Source organism: Priapulus caudatus, unplaced genomic scaffold, assembly GCF_000485595.1.
Source record: "Priapulus caudatus unplaced genomic scaffold, Priapulus_caudatus-5.0.1 Scaffold1915, whole genome shotgun sequence".
NCBI lineage: Eukaryota > Metazoa > Priapulida > Priapulimorpha > Priapulimorphida > Priapulidae > Priapulus > Priapulus caudatus.
Window position 1 is genome coordinate 4,532 of NW_014578976.1, and position 15,539 is coordinate 20,070.

The 15,539-nt window shown below is 45.1% G+C and overlaps 1 protein-coding gene across 1 annotated transcript; it reads right to left on the minus strand.

Annotated features, from left to right (window-relative positions):
- Positions 1 to 2,213: 2,213 nt before the first annotated feature.
- On the minus strand, positions 2,214 to 5,719 carry LOC106817897. The gene is made up of 5 exons (XM_014822608.1): positions 5,640 to 5,719; positions 4,835 to 4,994; positions 3,407 to 3,649; positions 2,908 to 3,183; positions 2,214 to 2,518 (listed from the first exon to the last, which is right to left on the minus strand). Exons 1-4 carry the CDS (start codon positions 5,717 to 5,719, stop codon positions 2,914 to 2,916), a joined length of 753 nt encoding a protein of 250 aa, XP_014678094.1. The 3' UTR covers positions 2,214 to 2,518; positions 2,908 to 2,913.
- Positions 5,720 to 15,539: the final 9,820 nt, after the last annotated feature.

The following is a 15,539-nucleotide window of genomic DNA, read 5'->3' on the forward strand; positions in this document are numbered from 1 at the left end:
AATGCCATTCAATTACCGCTCACGGTACGCTCAAATGTTTGTATGTAGTGATGCCGCAGCAGCGACCGCTCGCCGGTGACATTCGGCGATGGTTCTGCACCTACTACCGGCCGTCGTTATGAGGCACGAAACCCTTCTGGTGCTCCGACTATTAATCCCTATCGACCAAGCGCCAACGTGGAAAGTAAATTCCAAACATAGAGAAGAACGTCCTGGATCTCGTGGTCCATGAGCGTTGCTGGCACATGAGATTGACGTTCAATAGGTGAGCAGAAGGGTTGGTCACTGAACGCCCATCCCACTAAATCACCCGCCTACAGTGAGTAAGTAAAGAACCGGCTGTGATGACAAAGGGTCAATGGGAGAATGCTAAGCACTTCCCCCCCCCCGGCAAAATAAAAAGGTTTGCGGCACAGCGGCGCTTCACTAAATGGTTTAAATACAATGCTTTGTTACAGTGTGAATCTAAGTGCAGACATCAGCCAATATTGCTACAGATCAATTCTATTGGTGTATTACACAGGAAAGAACCACCCCGCCGGGGTCAGGTGCATTCTTACGACGTTGGCATACGGTGCTATAAACTTTTGCAGCGTTGAATACGGTAAGGTAGATTATAATTGTTTTAATAGCATTTAAAATGGAGTGCACATATCTAATTGAGTGTTTTTTCACATTGGTTTTCACGTGTTTCAAATAATCAAATTGGGCGTATATGCATATGGAGAAAAGCGTTAATAGCAGAACAAATTTATTTGGTTCTACTATAAGCATTAAGTTGTTCATGGTTCTACTACTAATGTAATTGTGCTTCAGCGCGCTCAGAAGGCTGAGGCTGCGCAGAAGACTGGCGGCCTGATAATAGCATATAGTAAAGCCACAACTTTTGTTTTTTGCTGGCCGGCGAAGCCGATGGCTCAATCCACAAACCTGCAGGTAGCATTTTTTATCTAATATCACCCGGAAAAAAAGTTTGATTCAGTAAAAAATGCCACGACTTGCACTAGGGCTGTCATTGGTGAATCGAAGTGTATTTCGATGTGATTTTTTTTCCGATTTATTTTCGATATCGATATCGGTACGGCAAATCCATCGCGATTTATCGATGAAGGTGGGCATCGATGAACAGTCCTAACTTGCAACACTGTTTTGCAGTTGTTGCTCATGAGTCGGTGGGGCGAAACGATTTATACGGTGTTAACATGGCTAAATGCGTGCTTTCGGTATATAATGATTGTTAAAATTACAGGGTCTTTGGAAGGCTGTCTCCAGCACGTTCCTCGTGCATCCACGAATGAAGATTGGAGGACGGCGGCCCTGGCAAAGGTGCAATGCACGCGCGACATCGAGGGCCAACTTGTCCAACGTGAAGGTCTCTCAGTGGATGGTAGTAGCAACCTCAAAACCCTAGTTATGGAAGCTTTAAAGCGCCGTAGTGCTTGGACCGTAACAGATCGCACCCTGCCGTACTTAATGTGCGCTTCCACGGTATGCAAGACAAGATTTTTTGTTTCTGCAATGTTATCTGGCCCTGATTAGTCAAAACACCCGGGACAATTCAGATACTTGGCACTGCCGGGAACAGCGGTATAGTATGTCACTTGCGACATAGGAGAGTTAAACTAATATCTTGGAACGTGCCATACATCTTATCTACTTTTATGCAGATCACAGGTCAGCGGCCCCGCGCTTACTGCGAAACTTGTCAAGGAGCACACCACCGGGGAAGGACGTTTTTGATGTATGCACCGAAACGACTAGCATTTACGTAAGTAAACTAGTGTAACAGCATTTAACGTTTTGTATAGCAGAAATTTTTACACGTCACACACAAGGCATATTGTATACTTATGCTCAATTGTACATGATATGACATTATATATGATCAATATTTACATGTGCTGTTGCGCCACTTTTCCTTCTTCACGCAAGGTATATTGTATACTTATGCTAAATTATAGCTCTGTCATTTAACTAGTATTATGGTTACAATATTACAAATTTTAATATTTTACAGCTATCCAGTTACCGAGGCTAGGTGCTATCTAGCTGGTATGACTGATACAGCCCACGCGGAAGGGAAACTGAGGAAAGAAGCCAAATACTACCGGTGCACCTATGTAAGCTATGCAATCATGTTTAAGCAGCTTTGGCAAGTACACGTCTCGGGCATAGGACGCCCGATTGCATCAAAAAAATATAAATACTTAAAAATATGCTATTAGTTGGAAAAGAAATTGTAAACGCGCAGTAAATAAAGTGCTATATGTATGGTGCATATGCTAAAGATAGGCAATTATGTTACACAGGTACAGAAAGGTGTATGCAAAGAAGGCAGCAAACTGGGCAGTGAGTCCTTTGCGTGTAGCAAAGGACTACGATTATATTCCCGGCATGTTGGCTGACATTGTGGAGAGACGCCTCGCTGATGAGCTGCCACTCAGACGAGCTATACCATTGGCTGCAGAAGATTAGCAGCACAGTACAGCCAATTGAAGCGCCATCCATGGAGCAGCTCCTGGAGAAGCACAAGTCCCGCTTTGATAAGTGAGGTTAGTCTTAAAGCCTATGCTAACCCCAAAAAATTACGTCTGTTAAACTTAGTAATTTTTAGCTGTTATTTCTCAACTATATGCTTCAGTAAAATTGTATATCTATTGCATCTAGTTGCATAACAGTCTCCGAAATTTATAAACACCATTGCGCGCAGTGTTGTGCCTAGTAAACAGTTTCACAACAATGAACATACTGGTGCGTAGCATGTATGCCAAGGCACAAAGCTCGGCACAGATTCCAAAATCTATGTCACTACTAGGCTTCACCCCCTGTCAACTCTAATTGTCTCAATGATTTTACTGGATTTACTATTGCTTGAAAAGCAACAAAAACAACCTTTTGATTACATACCTTAAGTTAAGCTAACCGGTCGGCTTTAAAACCGGTGTACACTGCGTGAGGGTTCGGAAATCGATCCCTCACACGCCACACGCAGCATGAGGGAATTACTCGGCGCATGGCTTGGCCGAGTACTCCATGTCGTACTAAAGTATAGAGCCGATAGGCTGCGTGGCGCTTCGGCCTAAGTGGATCATCTGGATCCGATTCATACGCTCCAAGCACATCGTTCCGGTACAGCTCGAACGCTGCTAAATAAACTGGGTCGAGCACCATTCCACATAACCCCTGTAATAGGAGAAGTACACTTTTTGAGCAACGTTAGCGTTTTCGCAAATATAACGGCTAATGTCAAGGATATGGGAAACTAAGTGAAGACCCAGTTTCAGATTAATCCCAGTTTCATGCCTTTTTTGTGTTAATTTTTTCGCAGACTTCCGTGTGACCATTAGAGAAATTGTTGAAGTTCTGGAAAGCAGGTAACGTCACTTTGGTAACTATTAAAACTTACATCTTCTCTCGACAGGCACTCGTCCGGCTGATGCCCGCAGCAACACCGCTCCACTTCTGTCGGCATTTCTCGGCAGCTGCCACACGTGCACCATGAAGGAGCATCCCCGGATGGTGCCGGGTGATGTCCACCCGGCGCAGGTGTGTGGAGGTTGCATGTCCACAGCAGAATCTCAGGATGCTTACGTGCTAAAGTTAGCAGTAAGGCCTTTGATTCTGCCATGGACATGCTCTCCAGGTGGTCCTATTGATCAATAAATAATAACACAGTTTTTCTGAATTCCTCTATTGAAGAAATGCCTCTTATTCTAATATGTTGTAAAGTTTTATCACATGAATAAAGTTAAAGAAATACTACCAGAACCTGTTTGGTTTAATTTTTGAGCAACCACATGTCTACCTTGGCAGTGTAATTTGTTAGTAAATGTTTGCTAGTAATTTGTAATGCTGTGTGTTGTAAATAAGCTGCTGCTACATAGTTATGTTAACGTTACTAGTGAGTCAGCTGTTTCATTGATGTGCTACGTAAATTTCAAAATAAGTAGCACTACTCTCAAGTGTGTACTCGTGTTTACTTGTTCCTGTGTAAATATCAATGCATAACTTGTTGTCTGCAAAAAAAGTGATTATGCTGTGTATTGTACAACCAATTTTGCGATATGTGTAAATAATGTGAATTGAAAATAAATGGTGGTTGTGACATAATCAGTGTTAGATTGATGATGGTTTTATGTGGAAAAGCCCTTATGTCAAAGAATGGTATTATATTGTGTTCATGGGGCAACGATCAATAATCACTAAAGAACAGTTGATATGCACACTTGGCACAATCATGAAGCATGTCATTGTGCCCAAGGGCGTCGGAACTGCCGCGGTCGCCGCGGCACTTTTTTCAGGCCATAAATTTTCCGTAACCAAAATCTTTCAATAATTTATACCGTCTTTTGGCCGGTACATATATCATGTATATACGTGTAAATTGTAATCTAGGCCCCTATAAGCAGAGACCAGGGTCAGATGAGGTCAGGTCAGGGGCGTGTACAGGGGTGGGTCCAGGGGGTCCGGACCCCCCCCTGCTCGCGCAGAAAACGCATCTGAGGGGGGGTCTAATTTCAAAATTCTTNGCCAAGGGCTACAGACCGAGGGTGTTTCTTATTTATTCATTTAAAAGCAAAAGGATTGTAATAACTTATAAACGACATACATAGTTTCCGTTATAATATGGATAAATTTGCCCTAAAATGAATATCGTTCGGTTAAATAGCATTTAGGTATAAATATAATTTCAATAATCACTAAAGAACAGTTGATATGCACACTTGGCACAATCATGAAGCATGTCATTGTGCCTCTTCGGCCGCTCATCTTCATCTGCCAAAGAAGTGGGGAAGCAGTCATTTCAACTCTTTCATGGCTACGGTTTATTTACCTCTAGCAATTTCTGCCGTGCTTCTCGCTGTGCATTTCTGTCCCGCACAGCCTGCATGATCTGTTTGGCTGAGATGAGCTTGCCTTTTTCCTCTTCCTCGTCCTCTACCCCTTCCTCTGCCCCGTGTCGTTCTCTTTCGTTTCGTAGACGGTTGGGCCTTCTGTTTCATTCAAGGAACAACATAACGATTGCTAGTCTCCGAGAAAGAGTAAATAACATCTCATTTCATTCTATTACTTAGTGTAACTCAAGTCGATGAAATGCATCAGACACTTAACGCTCCTTAAAACGCAGCGGTTAATATCTAAATAGAAATAACTTCATATATTGTTATAAAAAATTACTGTGCTCCGTGTTAGATCTATGTTTTCGCATGTGTGCTACACTAATTTGGGGTGCTAAACTAGGCTTGGGCCTGTAAGGCCACCGTAGCAGTACGACTATAGATATGATCAGGAGTAAGATAATATAGGATCTTATTATCTTAGGACCTATATTATCTTTATATATATTATAATATATTATATTATATTATATTATATTATATTATATTATATTATATTATATTATATAATATTATTATTATCTTAGGACCTATATTATCTTACTCCTGATATGATATTGGTAGTTCTAGTAGAGTAGTAGTACAGTAGTAATATTGATCCAGACACTCATCGCATCCACAAACGTGTGCCCAATGTACCTCAGGCGAAGAGTGCATGACAGTCTCACTGCAACTAATGCTCGTACTAGACGACGACATTTCGAACTGTGCAATGCAGCAATGTGGCTAGTGTGTACATACGCTTGTTTGTGTTTACGTGGGTTGCCATGCAACAGTTCGTGCAACAGTACAGTGTGGTACGCAAAATTGTAATCGTGCATTTTGTCTTGGCATGAGGTTCTAAATCTAAGACATTTTATTGTCATTTCAAACAATTACCGTTACTCAAGCAACAATGGTAGGCATCATGAGAGTGAGAATAAACACTGAAAAACGCTGAAAAAAATTCGCAATGATCGCTTTAAGATATAATAGATTTGAACTTAGCCGGTAGAGGTGAACTGCGCAGTTTCCGTGGCATTCTGTGCCGCGCCACGTGCGTGGAGACGGGCCTCAAGGGTGGCCTAAGCACGTTTAAAAGGATACACTAAAAACTGCAATTTAAAAACAAGTAAAATATTAAAAGTATGAATGCCTCGAAATGGAATTATTGTCGTAGCGTACGCAATACATGTTGGAATGACTCACAGCGTATGTATTTATGCCGATTGACTCGCGATAGCGCGCACTAATCACGTGTTTGTTTCTCTGTTAGTGTTAGTAATCTATCTGTAAAATTAAAGGGACAGTAGCCTCTAGGATTTACTGCATACAACTGTACTTAGTTTATAACAAATCGTCTATAGTCTATACCCACACGTATTTGTTACCAGATACCTAATTTCATTGTTATAATTATTTACGCATCAACGCTGGGTGTTGCTATCCCACGGGCATGGAGGGAGGTCACGTGATAACGTTGACGATGACGTTCAAAACGTTAACCCTAACGGTAACCCTCACTCCAACACCGCCAACACTAACACTCACACTAAATATATATGTGTCGCCGCGCTATATATAGGCATTGTGATCCACAAAAATTAATCTATGGTGTGGGGACAGATATCATGATGCAAAAACCCTAATCCTAACCCTAATCCTAACCCTAACCCTAACCCTAATCCTAATCCTAATCCTAACCCTAACCCTAACCCTGACCCTAATCCTAACACTATCCCAACACTAGTGCTGCCACATTGTGGTCACCTCCCTCCACGCCCGTTGGATAGCATTACCCATCAAGGCTACGAAATTTGAACGGCGCCATGACACCCGCGACCGTGCTGCCACCCCGAAAAAGTTGCGTAATGGACAATTTATTTTGCAGGTTACAGACCGAGGGCTAATCACAAAAGTGTTCCTTGCCCCATGAACACAATATAATACCCTTCTTTGACATAAGGGCTTTTCCACATAAAACCATCATCAATCTAACACTGATTATGTCACAACCACCATTTATTTTCAATTCACATTATTTACACATATCGCAAAATTGTGTGTACAATACGTACACAGCATAATCACTTTTTTTGCAGACAACAAGTTACGCATTTATATTTACACAGGAACAAGTATACTACTTGAGAGTAGTGCTACTTATTTTGAAATTTACGTAGCATATCAATAAAACAGCTGACTCACTAGTAACGTTAACATAACTATGTAGCAGCAGCTTATTTACAACACACAGCATTACAAATTACTAGCAAACATTTACTAACAAATTACACTTCCAAGGTAGACATGTGGTTGCTCAAAAATTTAACTAAACAGGTTCTGGTAGTATTTCCTTAACTTTATTCATGTGATAAAACTTTACAACATATTCGAATAATAGGCATTTCTTCAATAGAGGAATTCAGAAAAACTGTTATTATTTATTGATCAATAGGACCACCTGGAGAGCATGCCCATGGCAGAATCGAAGGCCTTACTGCTAACTTTAGCACGTAAGCATCCTGAGATTCTGCTGTGGACATGCAACCTCCGCACACCTGCGCCGGGTGGACATCACCCGACACCATCCGGTGATGCTCCTTCGTGGTGCAGGTGTGGCAGCTGCCGAGAAATGCCCACAGAAGTGGAGCGGTGTTGCTGCGGGCATCAGCCGGACGAGTGCCTGTCGAGAGAAGATGTAAGTTTTAATAGTTACCAAATGGACGTTACCTGCTTTCCAGAACTTCAACAATTTCTCTAATGGTCACAAGGAAGTCTGCAAAAAAATTAACACAAAAAAGGCATGAAACTGGGATTACTCTGAAACTGGGTCTTCACTTAGTTTCCCATATCCTTGACATTAGCCGTTATATTTGCGAAAACGCTAACGTTGCTCATAAAGTGTACTTCTCCAATTACAGGGGTTATGTGGAATGGTGCTCGACCCAGTTTATTTAGCGGCGTTCGAGCTGTACCGGAACGATCTGCTTGGGGCGTACGAATCGGATCCAGATGATCCACTTAGGCCGAAGCGCCACGCAGCCTATCGGCTCTATACTTTAATACAACATGGAGTACTCGGCCAAGCCATGCATCGAGTAATTCCCTCATGCTGCGTGTGGCGTGTGAGGGATCGATTTCCGAACCCTCATGCAGTGTACACTGGCTTTAAAGCTGACCGGTTAGCTTAACTTAAGGTATGTAATCAAAAGATTGTGTTTTTGTACCTTTTCAAGCAATAGTAAATCCATTAAAATCAATGAGACAATTATGGTTGACAGGGGGTGAAGCCTAATTGTGACATAGATTTTGGAATCTGTGCTGAGCTTTGTGCCTTGGCATACATGCTACGCACCAGTATGTTCATTGTTGTGAAACTGTTTACTAGGCACAACACTGGCCGCAATTGGTGTTCTATAAATGTCGGAGCTGTTAATGCAATAGCATGCATAATATTCAATTTGTGACTGAGAGATTATAGTGAGAAATACAGACTAAATTTACCAAGTTTAACAGAGTAATTTCTTTGTGGTTGCATAGACGTTAAGACTTAACCTCACTTATCAAAGCGGGCTTGTGCTTCTCAGGACCTGCGCTCATGGGGCATTGCGCTTCAATTGGTGTACTGTGCTTGCTAATCCTGCGCTGGATTTCGGCGAACAATGAGTATAGCCTCGTCTGAAGTGGCCGCTCCACAGCGAGGCTGTCTGTCCACATGTCAGCAAACATGCCGGATTAATCATGTCTTTGCTAACGCAAAAGACTCATGGCAGTTTGCTGCCTTCTTGCATACAATTGCCTGTACCTGTGTAATATATTGCCTAAATTTTTCATATGCACCATAAATAGAGCACTTTATTTATGCGCTGTTTTACAATTTCTTTTCCAACTATAGAGATTTATAAGATTTTATTTTTTATATGCAGATTTTTGCGTGTTACTTGCAAAGCTGCCTAGGTGCACCGGGTAGTGCTGGTTCTTCCTCGAGTTCCGCTGTCCGCTGTGGCTCGGATAGTCGAGTACAGCTAGAAAGACTGCCTGGTAACTGGATAGCTGTAAAAAAATTACAATTTGTAATATTGTTACCCTTATACTGAGTTAAGTGACAGAAGCTATATGAGATAAAGTATACAATATGCCTTGCGTGAGAAGGAAAAGTGGCGCAAACAGACACTGTAATATTGATCTATAAGGGCATCATGTATATACAATATATACATGTTATTCATGTTACATTGAAGAATAAGTATTCATATGCCTTGTGTGTGACGTGTAAAAATTTCTGTCTACAAAAAAAAAAAAAAAAAAACAAAAAAAAATTAGTTAATGTTGTTACACTGTTTACTTACGGTCAAATGCTTTATGTGTTGGTGACATACATCAACACGTGGCTGTTAAAATTGTCCCAAGCAAGCGTAGTGTTGTCTCTAAAGTTAATAAATAATTGGCATGGTTCACAGATAGGTTGAAACGCTCTGACCTGTTCTCGATTGCAGTAGGCTGAATTGTGTTTTGACTATTAAGGCCCAGATAACATTGCCAGAACAAAAATTAGTTTGCATACCTGAAGCGCACATAGTACGGGAGGGTGCACACCATGTACCGGTCCAGCACTACGAGCTTCAGAGCTTCGTAACCGGGTGAAGTTGCCTTCATCCACTGCAGACCCTCACTTGGCAAGTTTCCCTCGATATCTGCGTGCATGCACTTGCCAGGGCCGCCATCTCCAACCGTCCATTCGTGGATGCCGCGAACGTGCTGGAGACAGCTCTACCAAAGACCCTGTAATTTTAACCATATCATATACCAAGCACGCATTGCCATTTAACCTGTATAAATGTCGCCCACCGTTTTTAGCACTGTATTACAATAAAAAACAGCATTTCAACATAGCATTGATGACAAGGTGACAATAACTGTCACGGAACTCTATATCGTAATGCTTTGGCTGCAAAACCTTGAAGATAACACTACAGTGTCTAACAGCGGAAATGTGTTAAACTAGTCCGAGGTGCTGAATTCGGTGGTAATGCTTATAAGAATGCATTGACAACAGAAACTTGTGAAACAAAACAGTAAGCAGTTGTATAACAGTAACCAGTAAAACCTGTTAGGCAAGCTGGTATTTGGATGATTAATCTTGAAGATGTAACAAAACAAAACTATCTAGGCAGTACCAGCCCCACTAGACGATCTGCAGCCGGATATCCGCGCGAAGCGCAAAAACGCCGCCTCGCGGCGATCTAACACATTTTCGCTGCCCCCACTCCAGCAACCTTACCCAGGTCCTTTAGGTAAAGGATAAAGGTCCAATAATCGCTCAATTCAGCAGTTGTGGCGATTCCACAAGCTTTTTCACTACGCACGTAGGTAGAGAGGGCATGAATAGAAATGCTCGTAATTGCTCGTTTGCTGGTCGGCGCGTTTCGTTTTCCTCTAGAAAAGCGAGTTTCCATTTTTGGTGTTTGGTAATGCCGTAACATTATTCTCGTACATATCGCGTCTCATAGATGGCGCAACGAGACCATGNGTCGTTTCAGGGTTTTTAAGGAATTGTATTATTGCACAGATGGTTTACTTGGCAATTCGTGTCAAGTATGGTGTTATATCATTGTGGTCAGTGAGAATTTGTTGGCGGCAGTGTGAAGCCATAGCGTTGGGATACCATGGTGCTGGTTTTGGTACCATAGGTAATAGGTTGTGTAAAATTGTGTACAGTTATTATGTGGGGAGGGGGGATGTGTTCATGAAGGAGTTATTGTAGACGGTATGATGGACAAAGAACGGAATTTATTTATTGTTGGGCTCTATTTCGTCAGGAACAGGTGTGTGTGAGTGTGTGTGTGAGTGTGTGTGTGTTAGATATGGGGGCTTGGGAGTTAGTTAAACAGGACATTTAGATCAGCGGGACGCTGAATGCGATGATGGGATCATCGTTTTGATGAAGGTGGAGGTAAATGTAACGTGTCTTTTACATATGTTGTACAGATGTCACATTGAATTAGTAACCGTAGATAGTTTTGGTTGTACATGGAGAAGGGTTGGACGTTTGGCATACAGATGAGAAATAGTTAGGTTGGGTACTACGCAGATGGGTTTACGGACGTTAGGTTGACACGTGTACAGATGCTGCCCATATGTACATTTCCCGCGTAATAATTTGAACAAGAGAGAGAGTGGTGTGTGATTGGTTAGGGTAGAGTGGAACTGGGCCGTGATTGGATGCGGGGTTCATATATTAAGGGACGCGAGAGCATTTGGGGGGCTGACGGTTGGAGAAGAGGACGGGACGACGCGATGGTGACTGTTATGCTTGTAAACAATATATTCTTTAATTGAACACAAATTCTATATGTCTTCTTGATTATTTATACTATAAATTATAACATACAACTACGCTCTACAGTACGCCTGTGTGTGTGTGCGCCTGTGTGTGCGCCTGTGTGTGCGTGTGTGCGCCTGTGTGTGCGCCTGTGTGTGCGTGTGTGCGCCTGTGTGTGCGTGTGTACGCCTGTGTGTTGCGTGTGTACGCCTGTGTGTGCGTGTGTACGCCTGTGTGTGCGTGTGTGCGCCTGTGTGTGCGTGTGTACGCCTGTGTGTTGCGTGTGTACGCCTGTGTGTGCGTGTGCGTGTGCGCCTGTGTGTGTGCGTGCGTGTGCGCCTGTGTGTGTGTGCGTGTGTGCGCCCGTGTGTGTGTGTGTACGCCTGCAACGCGTGTGTGCGCAACCGCGCGTGCGTGTGCGTGTGCCTGTGTGTGTGTGTGTGTGTGTGTACGTGCGTTTGCAACGCGTGTGTGACGTGTGCGCGAGTGCGCGAGTGCGCGTGCACTAGATAATCCCACACATCCGCACATACCAAGACGGCTTAATTAACGGTCTGATAATTGATACCACTGTTACTCGAATAACCTACTCCTATTCTGTAACCACGTTTGTCGTATAACCCCGTTTCGCGCAGTATGCGCTTAAGAATTTTCAACAGTATAATGGCGAACATATCCGCCCGTATGGCGACAAATTCTTTCACTCTCGCCCGTATGGCGACAAATTCTTTCACCCTTGCATTGCAAGCGATACCGGCTCGTCAAATTTCAACGGCTGAAACACAGAGCTGCCTAGCCAACATTTTTTTTAGGCAGAGACACGCACAGAGACTACTGCTTCAGCGTCATTGATGAATCAGTCATCTGTTTATTGGCGAATGGACTATTACGGCCATTACGGCCATGCCATTACGGCCATACGGCTATAACGGATGAGGCGGCCATTACAACGCTTAAGCTGACGTGCTTTCTCGGTTGTTTCTGACGCGCCTGCGTCGATGTCACCTCATAACTCATCAATCATGCCCACCACCTCATCGTCGTTTAGCGGTATGGCCTCACGACCCATTTACCAAGTGGTACCGCCTTTGCCTACCGGTGGGGCCTCACAACCCCCACCTTGAGTAGGCTTCACAACTCATATTCCAAGTCGTACCATTACGCTTCATCACGCTTCATTACGCTTCGTAACTGTCTCACTGAGGCTCCCATCTTGGAATTCCCTGATGGAAGTTTCCACTAGCTACCCTGCGACGCTTCCGGCTACGACGTCGGAGCAATTCACACGCAGATGGTAGAGACCTAGAGATCGTATGACGATTTTCATACAATCCAGTAAATCACGCTACTATACGCTTGCACCCAGCATTCGCTGCGATGCAGCATGACACTAAAGTGGCACATGCACGAAATAAGCGCCCTTATGGTAGGCGCGCGAAGGTTCAGTCCTTTAACATAGGAGACCCCGTCGATTTTTTTTAACCCCACGTTGGCAGCCTTACTATACCGTGGTCGACCAATTTTCTCGACTGCCACTTAGTAGTAAGGCGCAAGGCCAAACACGTACTTGCGAGGTACATGTGTGTAATCTTCTACCCGCATACCAATTCTTGGCATGGGATGCGCATAGAACCGTGCTTACGGGTCGAAATGCCACACGTCACGACCAATGCGTCAGGGACGCTGGTTGACACAGGGCTTCTTTCGTCGCCGCCCCACAACGGCCTGACGACCAATGCGTCAGGGCCTCTTTCGTCGCACCCCCACGACGACACGCATGCAGCCAGTGAAGCACTGATAGCTGTGATGCAGACGAGTTGTTGTCACACGCGCAATATAGCTGACTGGGCTAAAGGGCAAAGTATACACGGCGTTCAGGTAATGACGCCAATCTACGGTCATTCGATTAGCGGTATGCATCTCAAATTTTACGATGCACACTTCTACTCTATAAGTGGCCCATTAGTTAATCAATACCGGCATAAGGATAGTTTTACGGCCCTGACGATGTGCAGCGTGTGCACCGCTAGCACTAGTTAATTAGTAGCGATAAGCGTATTACCGTGTTCGTAAAGCGCACTATAAGTAAGACGCGCTCCATTTAAACGCATGTATTTGTCAGACGCCGTTTAAAGCGGCCTATTTGTGAAACTGTTTATTCTGCGGCTTATACGCGACCGCGTTCTACAATTTGTTTCACGCCGCTAAGGCAATTACCGGGCAGTCATTGTCACATACTGCCCCGGCTATGACACTGTTCCACGTATTACGCCCACCACTTGACATTGTCAGGATCACGCAAACAGCGGTCAAGATGACGAACGGCATCTACCAACGCCTTTGTTTCCGCCGCCAACTTGCACCTTCGCGGCCTGCGCCGGCATCTGCGCATGTGATTCCTGCGCCAGCGCCGCCAGCAGGGACCTGCGCCGCCTGCGTCTACACCAGCGCCACCGGCCTGCACCTGCGCCTCATGCGCCAGCGTCGCCGCAACCAGTGCCTGCGATCTCTGCGCTGCAGGGCGAGGGGAGCATATGCCACCCGCCCCGCCGCAGGCACGCGACACCGGCACGGCGATGCCCGACCTCTCTTCCCCGGAGCCTGACGACGACGACGGCCCCTGCGACGATGACTCCTGGGAGGACGGGTGGCCATGCAGGCCGTGCCCAGCGGCGGAGATCGTCGGACAGTTCACCGGGTTAGACACCACAGAACACCCAATGGACTACGAATTTCAGGATGGGGAGTGCAACCCCCCTCCCACTTCAACCCCGAAGACATAGCCGTCATAGCCCGAGGGTTGGCCGCAACGGCCATCTTGTCCGCCATGACGACGCCAACAGCCCCCTCCCCTGACGAACACGACGACGAAGTCGACCAATGACGTCCACAGGACTTCACGTCGCTCCAGCTACGGAACCGCGTATATCCCATAGTAGTTTTGTACGGTGTGCGGTTGCCTGGTCGAGGCCCACACCAGTAGACAATAATGTGTCATTGTTATGTATTACGTATTATGTACTAATTGTATTGATGGTAGCTCAGATGCTATCTAAAAGAGCATGTAAACTAATGCGGGTATAAAATATTACCATGAAAGTACAGCCAGCCGGGAGGCTGGCAGTCGATGTTCACAAGTGTACATCGGTTTAGTGGGGGGAGAAATGTAACAACCATGTTACAAGCCACTGCCCCCCTCCCCGACACGACGCGATCGCCTCGCGATCCGCCACAGACGCGGAGGTATTGATTGAACAGCGTTGCCCCTGGCAACCAGAGGTGATCAATAGCTCCGTGCAAGCCAGGCTGCCCGCGCCGGCGCTGGGAGATTAAAGGATTAACCGAGGGGGATCCTAATCATCTGGTGCCGACGCGCGGCGACTGCAATATATTTGGCATAGCGCTATAGCATTGACCATATTAAGACAATAATGCAAACTGACACCAGCTGTTCAGTCATCCGTGTAATTTAGTCTAATTTAGTCCAAGAGGATTAGATGCAGCAAATGAGGCATGAAGCCAATCATCGCCAATGTCGAGGAACCATATTGAACGCCCGTGATGCATCCGCGCGAATAGACGGCGCCACCTCCTGGACGGTGGTGCTACAGAATAGCGGGTCTTTCCCGTTAGGTGCCGCCACCGTTCAGAGCGAAGGTGGTGAAGCCATGTGAACGCGGACGTGTCCGACGCTGTGATTGGCGCACGTGGCGCGTGCGTGAGCATGCTCCGCGGGCGTGCCAGTGGCTATAAAAGCCGCTGCACAAGCGGATTCAGGGAATGCTCTCCCTAACTCCAGACGCGGCTGCCTGTGAATTTGTAACAGTGAAACAATAGTGAATCTCAGTCTGAATTAAACAACATTAGTCATGGTATATATTCTTTGACTTTCTCTTTGTCTATGTGCTTTGGCTATGAACACAACATCACAATCTATAACTATCCAGTAACGTAAATGTCTGCGTTACACACACGCATACGTACGCTCGCAGGCACGTGCACGCGAACGCTTGCATGTAGGCGTACACGCACGCCCGCACGCACCTGCACATGCACAGATACATGGAAGATGCGCGCAGTGATACGCGTGTATCTAGACGCTACACGTACACATAAAGACGTATATGTATCCCGTGTACGCACACACAGGAAGGCACTCAATCGCGACAGGCACCGCATGTCGTTTTTCTCACGGTCACCGTCAAGGTAACTGCGAGCAGGCAAGTTGCAAGTTTTTCTGCGAAGTCGCAAATCACAGAAGAGAAATCAGGGCCGTCTCTCCCTCGACCGTTGGGGGTAGACGAAGTTTTTTGCTTTAGGCGGCACGCTGGCAACAT